Source organism: Theropithecus gelada, chromosome 19 (assembly GCF_003255815.1).
Source record: "Theropithecus gelada isolate Dixy chromosome 19, Tgel_1.0, whole genome shotgun sequence".
In the NCBI taxonomy this organism is placed as follows: Eukaryota; Metazoa; Chordata; class Mammalia; order Primates; family Cercopithecidae; genus Theropithecus; species Theropithecus gelada.
In genome coordinates this window covers 46,802,908-46,817,649 of record NC_037687.1, presented here as the reverse complement: position 1 = coordinate 46,817,649, position 14,742 = coordinate 46,802,908, and the positions used below count along the sequence as shown (strand labels likewise).

The 14,742-nt window shown below is 51.1% G+C and overlaps 1 protein-coding gene across 1 annotated transcript in view; it reads left to right on the top strand.

The window, feature by feature from the left end:
* The first annotated feature begins 1,082 nt into the window (after positions 1-1,082).
* Positions 1,083-14,742, top strand: part of WDR88 (WD repeat domain 88) — a 45,757-nt gene continuing 32,097 nt past the window's right edge. Inside the window, 3 exon segments of the mRNA XM_025368342.1 lie at positions 1,083-1,421; positions 6,977-7,087; positions 14,263-14,351. Of these exon segments, the coding sequence (XP_025224127.1) occupies positions 1,146-1,421; positions 6,977-7,087; positions 14,263-14,351 (476 nt within the window). The 5' untranslated portion in view covers positions 1,083-1,145.

The following is a 14,742-nucleotide window of genomic DNA, read 5'->3' as shown; positions in this document are numbered from 1 at the left end:
TGTTTTGGGAGGCCGAGGCCAGCGGATCACTTGACACCAGGAGTTCGAAAACAGCCTGGCCAGCATGGTGAAACCTTGCCTCTACTAAAAATACAAAAAAAAAAAAAAAAAAAAAAAATTAGCCAGATCTGGGGAGCATACACCTGTGATCCCAGCTGTGTGGGAGGCTGAGGCACAAGAATCCCTTGAACCCTGGAGGTGGAGGTTGCAGTGAGCCGAAATTGCACCACTGCACTCCAGCCTGGGTGACACAGAGACTCTTATCTACACACACACACACACACACACACACACACGAAGAAAATCACTTTTAGTTTTATCATCCAAAGATGACACCCTTCAATATTTTGAATCACTCCACCCTGTGCTTTTCCAGCTATGGGGCTGTCATCTGACTGGTGGTAGCATTTTATTCCCTGTTACTGTTGTTGGGGTTGTGACAGATACTTCCCTCATGCTATTACAAATGTTGCAAACCTGCCCCTAATAACTATCTTATTTTGTGCAGGGGCTACCCCATAACTTATTGACCTTTTCTATTTTGACCTGAAGTGGGCTGGCCAGGAGCTGTACCCAGGCAGAGGACATGAAGAAATTGCCCTGTGACGGAGTCAGGGAAACCACAGGGGAGGGCTGGAGGCTGGGGCACTGGTTTTGCTGGCTCGGCCTGGTTCCCAGAATGCAAAGCCCATTTTTCTTTTTTTTGCAACCTCCGCCTCCTGGGTTCAAGCCATTCTCCTGCCTCAGCCTTCCATCTAGCTGGAACTACAGGCGCACGCCCCCATTTCCGGCTAATTTTTGTATTTATTTTATTTTATTTTTTTTAGTAGAGACGGGGTTTCACTAAACCCTGCCAGGCTGGTCTCAAACTCCTGACCTCAGGTGATCCGCCCGCCTCGGCCTCCCAAAGTGCTGGGATTACGGGCATGAGCCACTGCGCCCAGCTGCAAAGCCCATTTTTCTATGGGTAACCTGTGCTGCGCGGGGTGGCACCATTTTTCACCCAGCGGGTGAGGAGGCAGCGAAGTCGAAGTTGCGGGCCCAGCGTAGCGCGCGCCTCTTAAGTGCTTGGTGAAGGCGCGGGCGCGCGGCGCCACCGTTCCCATCCTGGTTTGCGGGCGGCCACCGGCGGGCAGGGCTTCGAGATGGCCTCGCCTCGGCGGTGCTCCCCGACAGCCCCGGACAGGGAATGCAAGTTGCCGCCACCCTCGGACCCTGCCGGCGAGTATCCTCCCGGCAAGCTGTCCTGGGGAACCCTGGCGAGGGCCTTAGGCCGCTTCAGGCTGTCGATCCCGCACACGCGCCTGCTGGCCACCCTCGACCCCCTGGCCTTGGACAGGGAACCACCGCTGCAGCTGTCGCCTGAGAAGCAGCAGATGCCGGAGAAATTGATTTGGGGCGACCAGGAGCCTCTCTCCAAGGTCAGAACCACCGCGGGGGACAGTGGCCTGTTCCCCACACGTGAGGAAGGCGCTCGGGCTGTCGGGGGAACCCATGGAAAACCCACCTGGCTTCACCAGGGACCCCAGAGAGTCCCTAGGCCCATTCCCCCATCTGTGGTACATCAGTGGGAAAAGGTCAGATAGCCGAGCAGGGCCTGCTGGAGATGCTGGCGGGGGCTCCCCGCACTGCCACCTGCTGGGGAACCAGGACTCTTGGCTGGGAAGAGGCTCTGCGCCTCCATGAGCACCCTGACCCCACCTAGACCTTACAGTCTCCGTAGGACCATCCACAGTGATGCTCCTAATTGCAGCCCAAAGGTGGGTGGCTCAGCTCTCCCCCTCCAGGAGATAGAGTTAGCGTCAGAAGAAACGGGAAACTCAGAATAATAATTAATAATAACAACAATGAATTGGGCCAGGCAAAGTGACTCACAACTGTAATCCCAGCCCTTTGGGAGGCCCAGGTGGGAGGATCACTTGAGCCCAGGAGTTTGAGACCAGCCTGGGCAACATAGTGAGAGGTCATCTCTACAAAAAATAAACTTAGCCCAGTGTGATGGGGCGCACTTGTGTTCCCAGCCGCTTGAAAGGCTGAGGCAGGAGGATCCCTTGAACCCAGGAGTTTAAGGCTGCAGTGAGCTATGATTGCATCACTGCTCTCCAGCCTGGGCAACAGAGTGAGACTCTGTCTCCAGAATAAATATATATATATGCTGAATATATATATTCATAATATATAATATATAAATATATATTTATATATAATATATAAATATATATATATAATCTATGTGTGTGTGTGTGTATATATATATAGAGAGAGAGATATAAAAACTGGCTGGGTGCGGTGGCTCATGCCTGTAATCCCAGCACTTTGGGAAGCCGAGATGAGCAGATCACTTGAGGTCAGGGGTTTGAGACCAGCCTGGCCAACATGGTGAAACCCTTTCTCTACTAAAAATGCAAAAATTAGCTGGGCGTGGTGGTGTGTGCCTGTAATCCCAGCTACTGAGGAGGCTGCGGCGGGAGGATCACTTGAACCTGGGAGGCATAGGTTGCAGTGAGCCAAGATCATCTCACTCCGTCTCAAAAACAAAACAAAACAAAAACCCAATAAAGAACATTCTCAGTAAGTAGCGTTTCACGCTTGGCCTTGATTTAGTGCACTCACATGCAGATGTCAGAGTATGTTTTTAGTAATTTCCTCGAAATCTCTGCCTGGCTTCCCAACGTGTTTAAGATGAAGTCTGGTGATCTGCCTGTGGCCTTCCAGGCCATTTCAAATCTGGCACCTCTCCATGTTCTCCTCACCGGTCCCCCTGTCTTGCTGACCTACAAGCAGATCTGGCCTCAGGGCTCTTGGCAGGTCCCTGCCTCCACGGTATTGCGCTCTTGGGGAGGCCCTCCCTGACTGCCCGTCTAAAGTAGCCGGGGCCACTGTCTCCTCTGTGCCTCTTGCCATGGCCTGACATCCCCGTTTTGTCCTCAAGGTGTCATCTGGCTGCCAGCAACTGACACTTCAAAGTTGGAGACTTTGCTCCTAGGTGGCTGCTGAGCTGCAGCATCAAGTCCAGGCCCCATGGGGGAGGAGGTTCTCTTTTTTTTTTTTTTTTTTTTTTTTTGAGACGGAGTCTCGCTCTGCCGCCCAGGCTGGAGTGCAGTGGCGTGATTTCGGCTCACTGCAAACTCCACCTCCCGGGCTCACGCCATTCTCCTGCCTCAGCCTCCCGAGCAGCTGGGACCACAGGCGCCCGCCACCTCGCCCGGCTAATTTTTTTTTTTTTGTATTTTTAGTAGAGACGGGGTTTCACCGTGGTCTCGATCTCCTGACCTTGTGATCCGCCCGCCTCGGCCTCCCAAAGTGCTGGGATTACAGGCGTGAGCCACCGCGCCCGGCCGGGGGAGGAGGTTCTCTAGGTTTATTTGTGGAATACGAGAATGAATGCTACACATAGAAGAACCGTTTTGTTTTAGCCCAAATTCTCTGTCCTCTGCATGAGCTATGTCAGCACCTCTGAAATGTAATTATGTGTTGGGGACTTCTCTCTGCAATCCCTGGGACCCCTTTACCTAGTGGATCCCAAGGGACTGTGTGCAGAAAAAAAAACCTGAAAGGAGGGCCCCAGAAAAGCCTGTGGTGGGGGTAGTGGAATGGTTTCTCCCTCTTGCTGACGTTTTCCCATGATGGAGTTCTAGGGGTGTGTGTGTGTGTGTGTGTTTTCCTATTTTTTAAATTAAATTATATATTTTAAAAATTATTATTTAATTTTAATTTTGATTATTTATTTATTTTTATTTTTAATTTTTTTGTAGAGAGGGAGGTCTCCCTGTGTTGCCCAGGCTGGTCTTAAACTCCTGGCTTCAAGCAATCCTCCTCCTCGGCCTCCCAAAGCGCGGGAATTGCATGCGTGAGCCACTGCACCCAGCAAATTTAATTTCAATTTTTAATGATAGTTCGGTTTTCCAAATGAGAGGGATAACCCAAACCCTGCAGGAGCGGCGGGGGCTGGGGTCGACAGGGGCAGGGGCGGGGCGGGAGGGCTGCGCAGGTCACGTCCCGTCCCGTCCCGGGGACTGGGGCCGCTCCTGGGGTAGGGAGCCGTTCCTGCACGCGCGGGGTTAGCGAACTCTACCGGAGAAAAGCCCAGTCCCAGCTCTCCGCGCTCCCTGGCAACGGAGCCCGTGTTCCCCCGCCCTGGAGGCCCGAGCCCATGTTCCAGTGTCCCCGTGTCCCCGAGTCCCCTAGAAGCGGGGTATCCTCTCATCCCCTGCATCCTCACCTGCGCTTCCCGAACACCCCGCACATCAACACCCCGCATATCACCTGCAACCCGAAGGCCACCGCCGCCCTGAACCGTCGCATCCCCTCACCCCTGCCCTCCTGCCGACTCAGCCCAGCACCCTGACACTGCCTTCCAGGCCATACCCCTCGTCTTGCCTCCAACATTTCCCCCACCCCTACGCTTCCACAACTCAACCTGGGACGTGTCGCCATGGGCGGGTCGGGGGGAACACTTCAGGCTTCCGCGCTCTGTCCTCTTTTTTTTCTTCCAGTTTTACTGAGATATAATTCACATACCATATAATTTAACCATAGAAGCTGTAGTGGTTTCTAGGGTATTCACAGAGTACTGTACTCCCCAGTTCCCCAATACCCATCCTGCCCAGACCAGGCAATTCTACTTTCTTTCCATAGATTTGTCTATTCTAGACCTTTTATAGTGATAGAATCAAGCCATATGTGGTCTCTTGTGACTGGCTTCGTTTCCTTAGCATAACGTCCTCAAGGTTCATCCATGTTGTAGCCTGTAGCAGTGCTTCCTTCCCTTTTCATTACCAAGTAATATTCTGTTGCATGGCCATGACACATTTTTTTTTTTTTGAGACAGAGTCTTGCTCTGTTGCCCAGACTGGAGTGCAGTGGCATGATCTCGGCTCGCTGCAGCCTCTGCCTCCCAGGTTCAAGTGATTCTCCTGCCTCAGTCCCCCAGTAGCTGGGATTACAGGCACATGCCACCGTGCCTGGCTAATTTTTGTACTTGCAGTAGAGACGGGGTTTCACCACATTGGCCAGGCTGGTCTCAAACACCTGACCTCAGGTGATCCACATACCTCGGCCTCCCAAAGTGCTGGGATTACAGGTGTGAGCCACTGTGCCCGGCCAAACTGCCTATTTTTCAAAGTAACTGCACTACTTTACGTTCCTACCAGCAATGTTAGGAGGGTTTCAACTATTCACATCCTTGCCAACACTTGTTGTGGGACTTTGATGATAGCCATCCTAACAGATATGACACGGTATCACACTCTGGTTTTCTTTTCTTTCTTTCTGTTTTTTCTTTTTTTCTTTTTTTATTTTTCTTTTTTGTTTTTTTAGGTGGAGTCTTGCTCTGTCACCCAGGCTGGAGTGCACTGGCATGATCTCAGCCCACTGCAGCCTCTGCCTCCCAGGTTCAAGTGATTCTCCTGCCTCAGCCTCCCAAGTAGCTGGGATTAGACGTGCCCACCACCACACTTGGCTAATTTTTTTTTTTTTTTTTTGAGATGGAGTTTTGCTCTTGTTGCCCAGGCTGGAGCGCAGTGGCACGACCTTGGCTCACCGCAACCTCCACCTCCTGAGTAGCGATTCAAGCGATTCTCCTGCCTCAGCCTCCCGAGTAGCTGGGATTACAGGCATGCGCCACCATGCCCGGCTAATTTTGTATTTCTAGTAGAGACTGGGTTTCTCCATGTTGATGAGGCTGGTCTCAAACTCCCGACCTCAGGTGATCCACCTACCTGAGCCTCCCAAAGTGCTGGGATTACAGGCATGAGCCACTGCGCCTGGCCACACTGTGGTTTTCATTTGCACTTTCCTGATGTGGTGAGTGATGTTGAGAATCTTTTCATGTGCTATCAACTATTTGCATATATATATATATATTTTTTGTTTTTGTTTTTGTTTGTTTTTTCTTTTTGAGACAGGTCTCACTCTATCGCCCAGGCTGGAGTGCAGTGACATGATCATAGCTCATTGTAACCTCTGCCTCCCGGGTTCAAGCAATTCTCATGCCTCAGCCTCCCGAGTAGTTGGAATTACAGGAGCACACCACAACAGCGGGCTACTTTTTTTTTTTTTTTTTTAGTAGAGATGGGGTTTCGCCATGTTGGCCAGGCTGGTCTTGAACTCCTGGCCTCAAGTGATCCATCTGCCTCAACCTCCCAAAGTGCTGAGATTATAGTTGTGAGCCACTGCACCCAGCCCTTGCATATCTTCTTTGGAGATATATCTGTTCAAATCCTTTGCCCATTTAAAATTTTAATTTTAATTTTAATTATTTAAAGGTAGGGTCTTGCTCTGTCACCCAGGCTGGAGTGCAGTGCTGCAATCATAGCTCACTGTAACCTTAACCTTCTGGGCTCAAGTAGTCCTCCTGCCTCAGCCTCCTGAGTGGCTGGGACTACAAGTGTGTGCCACCATGCCTGGCTCATTTTCTTTTTTTTTTTCCAATTTTGTACAGACAGTCTCACTGTGTTGCCCAGACTAGTCTTGAACTCCCAGGCTCAAGCAGTCCTCCTGTCCCAGCCTCCCAGAGTGCTGGGATTACAGGGATGAACCATTACGCCCAGGCAGAATTTTTTTTTTTCTGGATGGAGTCTCACTCTGTCGCCCAGGCTGGAGTGCAGTGGTGCAATCTTGGCTTACTGCAACCTCCGCCTCCTGTGTTCAAGTGATTCTCCTGCCTCAGCCTCCAAGTAGCTGGGATTACAGGCGTGCGCCACCATGCCCAGCTAATTTTTGTATTTTTAGTAGAGATGGAGTTTTGCCATGTTGGCCAGGCTGGTCTCAAACTCCTGACCTCAGGTGATCTGCCTGCCTTGGCCTCCCAAAGTGCTGGGATTACAGACGTGAGCCACCCCGCTTTGGCCAGAATTTTTTAAATTCATTTTTTTCCCGGTGGTTTATTGCAAGTGTTTAGAAATAAAATTAACTGTTGTACATTGATCTTGTGTCCTGCAATATGTTTAACTCATCTGGTCTCTCCTTTTTTCAGATCCCATTTAAAATTCTGAGTGGGCACGAGCACGCTGTGAGCACCTGTCACTTCTGCGTGGATGACACAAAGCTCCTCAGTGGCTCCCATGACTGCACGGTGAAGCTGTGGGTAGGTGGCCCACTGGCAGGTGCTCCCGGAGCGAAAACCTTTCTTAAGCTTAGGCACCTCCTGTGTCGAGTTCTCCAGCACTAAACTTGCAGGCACTTGTGGGTCCTGGTTTGCAGGTCTTCTGAGCAAAGTGCCAGAAGGAGGGGAAGGTGAGAGCCCAGCCTGGATGAAGTTAGGGTGGCTGCTGCCAGCCTGTGGGCCTGGAAACAGTGGGAATGGGATGGAGACCTCTGGACTGAGAGCGCCACACTTTTTTTTTTTTTGAGACGGGGTTTTGGTCTTGTTGCCCAGGCTGGAGTGCATTGGTGTGATCTCGGCTCACTGCAATCTCCGCCTACTGGGTTCAAGCCATTCTCCTTCCTCAGCCTCCCAAGTAGCTGGGATTACAGGCATGTGCCACCACACCCAGCTCATTTTTTTTTTTTTAGTAGAGATCTGGTTTCACCATGTTGGTCAGGCTGGTCTTGAACTCCTGACCTCAGGTGATCCACCCACCTCAGCCTCCCAAAGTGCTGGGATTACACAGGCGTGAGCCACGGTGCCTAGCCTTTTTTTTTCTTTTTTTTGAGACCAAGTTTTGTTCTTGTCGCCCAGGCTGGAGTGTCATGGCGTGATCTCAGTTCACTGCAACCTCCGCCTCCTGGGTTCAAGTGATTGTCCTGCCTCAGCTTCCTGAGTAGCTAGCACTACAGGTGTGTGCCACTACTCCTGGCTAATTTTATATTTTTAGTAGAGACAGAGTTTAACCATGTTAGCCAGGCTGGTCTTGAAATCCTGACTTCAGATGATCCACCAACCTCGGCCTCCCAAAGTGCAGGGATGACAGGTGTGAGCCACCGTGCCTGGCCCCCACACCTTTTTTTCTTTTTCTTTTTCTTTTTTCTTTTTTTTTTTGAGACAGAGTCTTGCTCTGTCGCCCAGGCTGGAGTATAGTGGTGCGATCTCGGTTCACTACAATTTTCGCCTCTGGGTTCAAGTGATTCTCCTGCCTCAGCCTCCCTAGTAGCTGGGAATACAGAGGCATGCCACCATGCCCAGCTAATTTTTTTTTTAGTAGAGACAGGGTTTCACTATATTGGCCAAGATGGTCTCAAACTCCAGCTAATTTTTTTTTTTAGTAGAGACAGGGTTTCACTATATTGGCCAAGATGGTCTCAAACTCCAGCTAATTTTTTTTTTTAGTAGAGACAGGGTTTCACTATATTGGCCAAGATGGTCTCAAACTCCTAGCCTTAAGTGATCCGCCTGCTTCGGCCTTCCAAATTGTTGGGATTATAGGCGTGAGCCACGGCGCCCGGCCACCCCACACACCTGTCAGAGAACGGAAGTCCTGGCTGTGTTTGGGGCCTAGGATGTCATCTCTCTGAGTCTCCTTCTCATCTGGAAAACTGAGTTCCATCCACAGAGACTGGATGGCCAGGTCTGTGTGGTCACAGAGGACAGAAAGGTGTCCAGGCCTGGGACCTGTTCATGAAGGGTTGTTGGAAGAGGTAGGCCTGGGTTCAGATCAGCACCCCAAGGTGCGGAGGCAGGGGCACCGGGGATGGGGCTGTGATGTTCACATGAGGTTGGCAGAGGTGGCTCCTGGAGCCCTTCTGGGGTTGGCCAGAAGGCCCGGGCAGTGCCAATCGCTCAGGAGGGCTGGGGAGGAGCAGGGCTGGGGGAAGGCAGTGGCCATGAGGCCAGGCCACAGAAGGCTGTGTGGCTGGCTGGGGCTCACGGGAGAGGACAGTCAGTTCTGAGTTTTGCAGTATCTGGCTTCAGAGACAGGAGTGGAGGGAGCTGGGGCTGGTTCCTGGGTTCTGGTTTGGGTAACGGGGAAGAGGATAGCCCCTCACCCTACAGACGACCTCGAAGGAGTGCTTTCCGTGGTACTTCCTGCTAGGGGGACAGACACTACACGGAGATCCGAAATAAAGACATCAGTTGAGTGGTTCTTAGGGCAGTACAGGCAAAAGGATTTAAGGGTTTGAAACAGAGGATTTTTTGGAGACATTATCAGTCAATCCCCACTGTTGTCTTTTTTTTTTTTTTTTTTTTTAATGAATTTAAGACCATTGGCCTATATCGTCATACTTGTTCTTTTGTGAAATGGAAATGGGAGAAAATATGTATATACACACACACACACACACACAGCCACAAGGTACAATCTGTGCCAAGGCCATGCCAACTGGGCAGGAGGGTTTGTGGTGGACCCCACGTTTAGGACTTACCAGCTGTGTGACCTCGGTGGGTTGCATGACCTCCTGGGCCTCCTTGGGTCTGTCCGTGCTGCACAGGACCAGTTGTGTGAAGGGGCTGCCCCGGGGCTCAACTCACCTCCCCTCCTGCCCTCTGTAGCTGTCCTTATGGACACCTGGCCCACAGAGCCCAGAGCCTCAAGATCTTGTTAGAAAAACTACTGATTTCTCTGGGAGCCTCACCCCCACACCCCACAGGATGACACTAGAGGAATTTTTTGTTTGTTTTGTTTTAGAGACAGAGTCTTTCTCTGTCACCCAGGCTGGAGTGCAGTGGTGCAATTATGGCTCACTGCAGCCTCAACCTCCTGGACTCAAGCAATCCTCCCATCTCAACACCCCGAGTAGCTGGGACTGCAGGAGTGCACCACCACACCTAGCTAATTTTTTATATTTATATTGTAGAGATGAGGGTCTTGCTACATTGCCCAGGCTAGTCTCCAACGCTTGCCCTCAAGCAATCCTCCTGCCTCAGCCTCCCAAAGTGCTGGAATTTTAGGCATGGGCCACCAAGGTCCCAGTTTCATAGATGTATGCGGACTTGTGTGGACAGGAAAAAAAAAGACACATGCTGGCTGGGCGCGGTGGCTCACGCCTGTAATCCCAGCACTTTGGGAGGCCGAGATGAGCGAATCACCTGAGGTCAGGAGTTCAAGACCAACCTGACCAATATGGTGAAACCCCGTCTCTACTAAAAATAGCCGGGTGTGGTGGCAGGCGCCTGTAGTCCCAGCTACTCTGGAGGCTGAGACAGGAGAATTGCTTGAATCTGGGAGGCAGAGGTTGCAGTGACCCAAGATTGCACCACTGCACTCCAGCCTGGGAGACAGAGAGAGACCCCATCTCAAAAAAAAAAAAAAAAAGAAAAAGACAAACATGCCAACATTTTCACAGCCGTTAACTCTGGGGTCAATGGAAAGATGAGTTTTTTCTTTCTTGTGTTTTCATGTGTTTCCTGTAATAAAATCATATTATCTTTGTAATAATATGACAAAAACTACCAAACTTGCATTTTTTTTTTCTTTTTTTGAGACAGGGTATTGTTCTATCACCCAGGCTGGAGTGCAGTGGCAAGAACACGGCTCACTGTGCCTTTTACCTCCTTTGCTAAAGGCATCCTCCCATCTCAGCCTCCCAAGTCGCTGGGACCACAGGCACACACCACCATGCCTGGCTAATTTTTTTGTTTTAGGTAGAGACAGGGTCTCACTACATTGCCCAGGCTGGTCTCAAACTCCTTGGTTCAAGCGACCCTCCTGCCTCAGCCTCCAAAAGTGCTGGGATTACAGGTGTGGGAGCACCTTTTTTTTTGACGTAGGATCTCACTCTGTTGCCCAGGCTGAAGTTCAGTGGTGCAATTATGGCTCACTGCAGCCTCGACCTCCTGGGCTCAAGTGATTCTCCCACCTCAGCCTCCTGAGTATCTGGGACCCCAGGCACAGGCTGGCATGCCTGGCTAATATTATCATTTTTTATATGGAGGGGATCTCCCTGTGTTGCCTGGGCTGGTCTTGAGCTCCTGGCCTCAAGCCATCCTTCCTCCTTGGCCTCCCAAAACACTGGGATACAGCATGAGCTACCACAACCCAGCCCCAAACTTATTTTTAAATGACCAGAAAAAAGGTGGCAATATATTAGAGGGAGATGGGACATAGGATTAAGAATATTTTCCCCAGCTTCTCTGTACATTTATGGACTTTCCAAGTTATTCACAGTAGTCTTCAATTAGGGAAAAAGGGTTTTTGTTTGTTTGTTTGTTTTTGTTTGAGACAGCGTTTTGCTCTTGTGGCCCAGGCTGGAGTGCAATGGCATGGTCTCGGCTCACTGCAACCTCCGCCTCCTGAGTTCAAGCGATTCTCCTGCCTCAGCCTCCCAAGTAGCTGGGATTACAGGCACCCACCACCACGCCCGGCTAATTTTTGTATTTTTAGTAGAAATGGGGTTTCACCATGTTGGCCAGGCTTGTCTCAAACTCCTGACCTCAGGTGATCTGCCCGCCTTGGCCTCCCAAAGCGTTGGGATTACAGGCGTGAGCCACCACACCTAGAGGAAAAGGGGCTTTTAAAAAATTTAAAAGGTATTTGGATTTGAGGTGTTGCTGGGGGTAGGGACTGGAAACGGGGTCAGTGGATGAGGCAGAGAGGGGAGGCCAGCGGAGATTTTGGCCAAGATACTGTGACAAGAGGAGGTGACTGTGTAGGGTTATGGGTTCACCCCCTACAGAGGGACATGGAGCGCATGGTGGGAGCCACAACTGAGGGTCTCAAGGAGCCAGCAGGAGGGGACAAAGATGGGAGGAGAGAGCCAGGGGAGGAGACAGGTCCCTGGAGTGGCAGTCAATGGGACCAGCAAAGGTAGGGGCTCAGAGGAGAGGTGGCAATTTATGGCACAAGGGGCAAAGGCGCTAGGAGGGCAGAGGGAGGGAGCACAGGGATGGGGGCTGCCTGGAGAAGATGGTGGAGGGAGAGGGCTGGGAGTGGTCCGTGGTGTGGGTGGAGAACACTTGGATGTGCTTCCTGGGACATGGAGAAGGACGGCTTATGGGAAGGAGGGCATACGAGGTGGCCGAGGTGGCAGTGCCCGCATTGTGGATGCGGCATGGAACGGGCAGGGAACGAGAACAAGGAGGCTGCTGTGGGGACCGAGGGTCTCTCCAAGATTAGGTTCTCTAATCTTGGGACAACAACCAAGGTGAAAACAGGCATCCTTCCCTTCACGGAGAAAAGAGCCCTTTGGCCAACACAGACAGCAGCCCCAGGGGGCCCTTTTGCCAACTCAAAAGGGGAAACAAGGGCCGGGCGTAGTGGCTCATGCCTGTAATCCCAGCACTTTGGGAGGCCCAGGCGGGTGGATCGCAAGGTCAGTAGTTCGAGACCAGCATGGCCAACATGGTGAAACCCCTTCTCTACTAAAAATACAAAAAAAAAAAAAAAAAAAAAGGCAGGGTGGTGGTGGTGGGGGAATAATGGGGAATTGGAAGATACAAGGTGGACCATACAGGTGGTAAGTTACCATCCCAACCCCTGGGCAATGACAAGGGGAGAGGCTCCCTTGCCCCGGGGCCTCTCAGTCACCCCAGAGGATTAAGAAAGGGTTTAAGGCTCCCAGAAAGCTGAGTGCAATGGCCCACGTCTGTAATCCCAGCGCTTTGGGAGGCTGAGGCAAGAGAGTTGCTTGAGGCCAAGAGTTTGAGACCAGCCTGGGCAATGTAGCAAGACCCTCATCTCTACAAAATAGAAAATAAAAAATTAGCCAGGCATGGTGGTGCACTTCTGTAGTCGCAGCTACTCCGGAAGTTGAGCTGGGAGGATTGCTTGAGCCCAGGAGGTGGTGCCTGCAGTGAGCCATAATTGCAACTCTGCACTGAAGCCTGGGTAACAGAGTGAGATCCAGTGTCAAAAACAAAACAAAACAACAAAACAAAACAATAAAAATGCTGATCACAGTGACTCATGCCTGTAATCGCAGCACTTTTGGATGTTGAGGCAAGAGGATCGCTTGAGCCAAGGAGTTTGAGACCAGCCTGGGCAATATAATTAGACCTTGTTTCTACCAAAAACAAAAAATTAGCCAGGCGCGGTGGCGTGTGCCTGTGGTCCTAGTGACTTGGGAGGCTGAGATGGGAGGATGGCTTTGGCCCAGGAGGCCAAGGGGTGCAGTGAGCCGTGTTCTTGCCACTGCACTCCAGCCTGGGTGATAGAGCAAGACCCTGTCTCAAAAAAAAAAAAAAAAGTTTGGTAGTTTTTCTCATATTATTACAAAGGTAATATGATTTTATTGCAGGAAACACATGAAAACACAAGAAAGAAAAAACTCATCTTTCCATTGACCCCAGAGTTAACGGCTGTGAAAATGTTGGCATAGGTATTTTTTTTCCTGTCCACGCACATCCACATACATTTATGAAATTGGAACTGTACCGAAATACTGAATATGTACTCACCATAAACTTAGACGCCAAATATTGTCACATCTCCTTTATTTTCCAACTATTTATTAGACCCCCTTTCCCTCATTCATTTGAAGTCTAACCAGTATTTGCCCTTTAAATTGTCTGGGTCCACAGGGTGGGGTCCTGCTTCCAAATGCCCAGTGTGGAGGGAGTGGGCCGATCTGTGCACAGTGGCTGTTCCTGCTCTTGGCCACGTGGTGTCACTGTCGAGTCTAAAGCCGCTCAGCCCCATGGACCCTGATCCATTCTGGCGCTGCCCTGAGCTGGCCCCGGCCCGCCCAGAGTGCGTGCATGGGCCTCGATCCCACACCCCAAGACGATCATTTTCTTTTCTTTTCTTTTCTTTTTTTTTTTTTGAGACGGAGTCTCACTCTGTCGCCCAGGCCGGAATGAAGTGGCACGATCTTAGCTCACTGAAACCTCCATCTTCTGGGTTCAAGCGATTCTCCTGCCTCAGCCTCACCAGTAACTGGGACTACAGGTGCGTGCCACCACACCCAGCTAATTTTTGCATTTTTAGTAGAGATGAGGTTTCACTATGTTGGCCAGGCTGGTCTCGAACTCCTGATCTCAAGTGATCCACCCACCTCGGCCTCCCAAAGTGCTGGGATTACAGGCGTGAGCCACTGCGCCCGGCCCGGAAAACACTGCTAGATTCTGCAAAGCCTTTTTGGCCGGTAGGAAAGGAAAACACCATCCGTTTGCAGCTGTGCCCCCAGCATGGCCAGTTTCCACCTGGTGTCTGTGGAATTGCGGGGTAATTTCCCATGGATGCCAAGAATGGCAAGGGTGTCCTTCCCGCTCAGGGGACATGTTGCAAAGTCCTTTCCTCTTTCGGAGCTGAGTGAGAGTCCCAGGACCGTGGAGTTCTCAGATTTTGCTACCAGAGATAAGCTAAGGGCTAATGTTGACCTCGATTTATGACTTCAGCAAACACGGCAGTGACCACTCTCTTCTCCTCTCTCTCCCATTGATTTGAGGATGCGGTGGATGGTTCTGTGGTTCGCAATTTTGAGCACAGGCCCAAGGCTCCTGTTGTAGAGTGCAGCATCACAGCCGACAGCAGCAGGTGATCTTTGCCTCGTCTTACACTGGGAAGAGAGGGAGGGCGAGCAGGCAGGCCGTAGATAGGCATGCCTGTGACATTTTTGTTTTTGTTTTAAGTAATAGACATGGCGTCTTACCATGTGGCCTAAGCTGGTCTCAAACCTGTGGCCTCAAGCGATTCTCCTCCTGCATTGGCCTCCCAAAGTGTTGGCGTTACAGGTATGAGCCACCATACCTGGTGGTTTTTTTTTTTTTTTTTGAGACGGAGTCTCGCTCTGTCACCCAGGCTGGAGTGCAGTGGCCGGATCTCAGCTCACTGCAAGCTCCGCCTCCCGGGCTTACGCCATTCTCCTGCCTCAGCCTCCCGAGTAGCTGGGACTACAGGCGCCCGCCACCTCGCCCGGCTAGTTTTT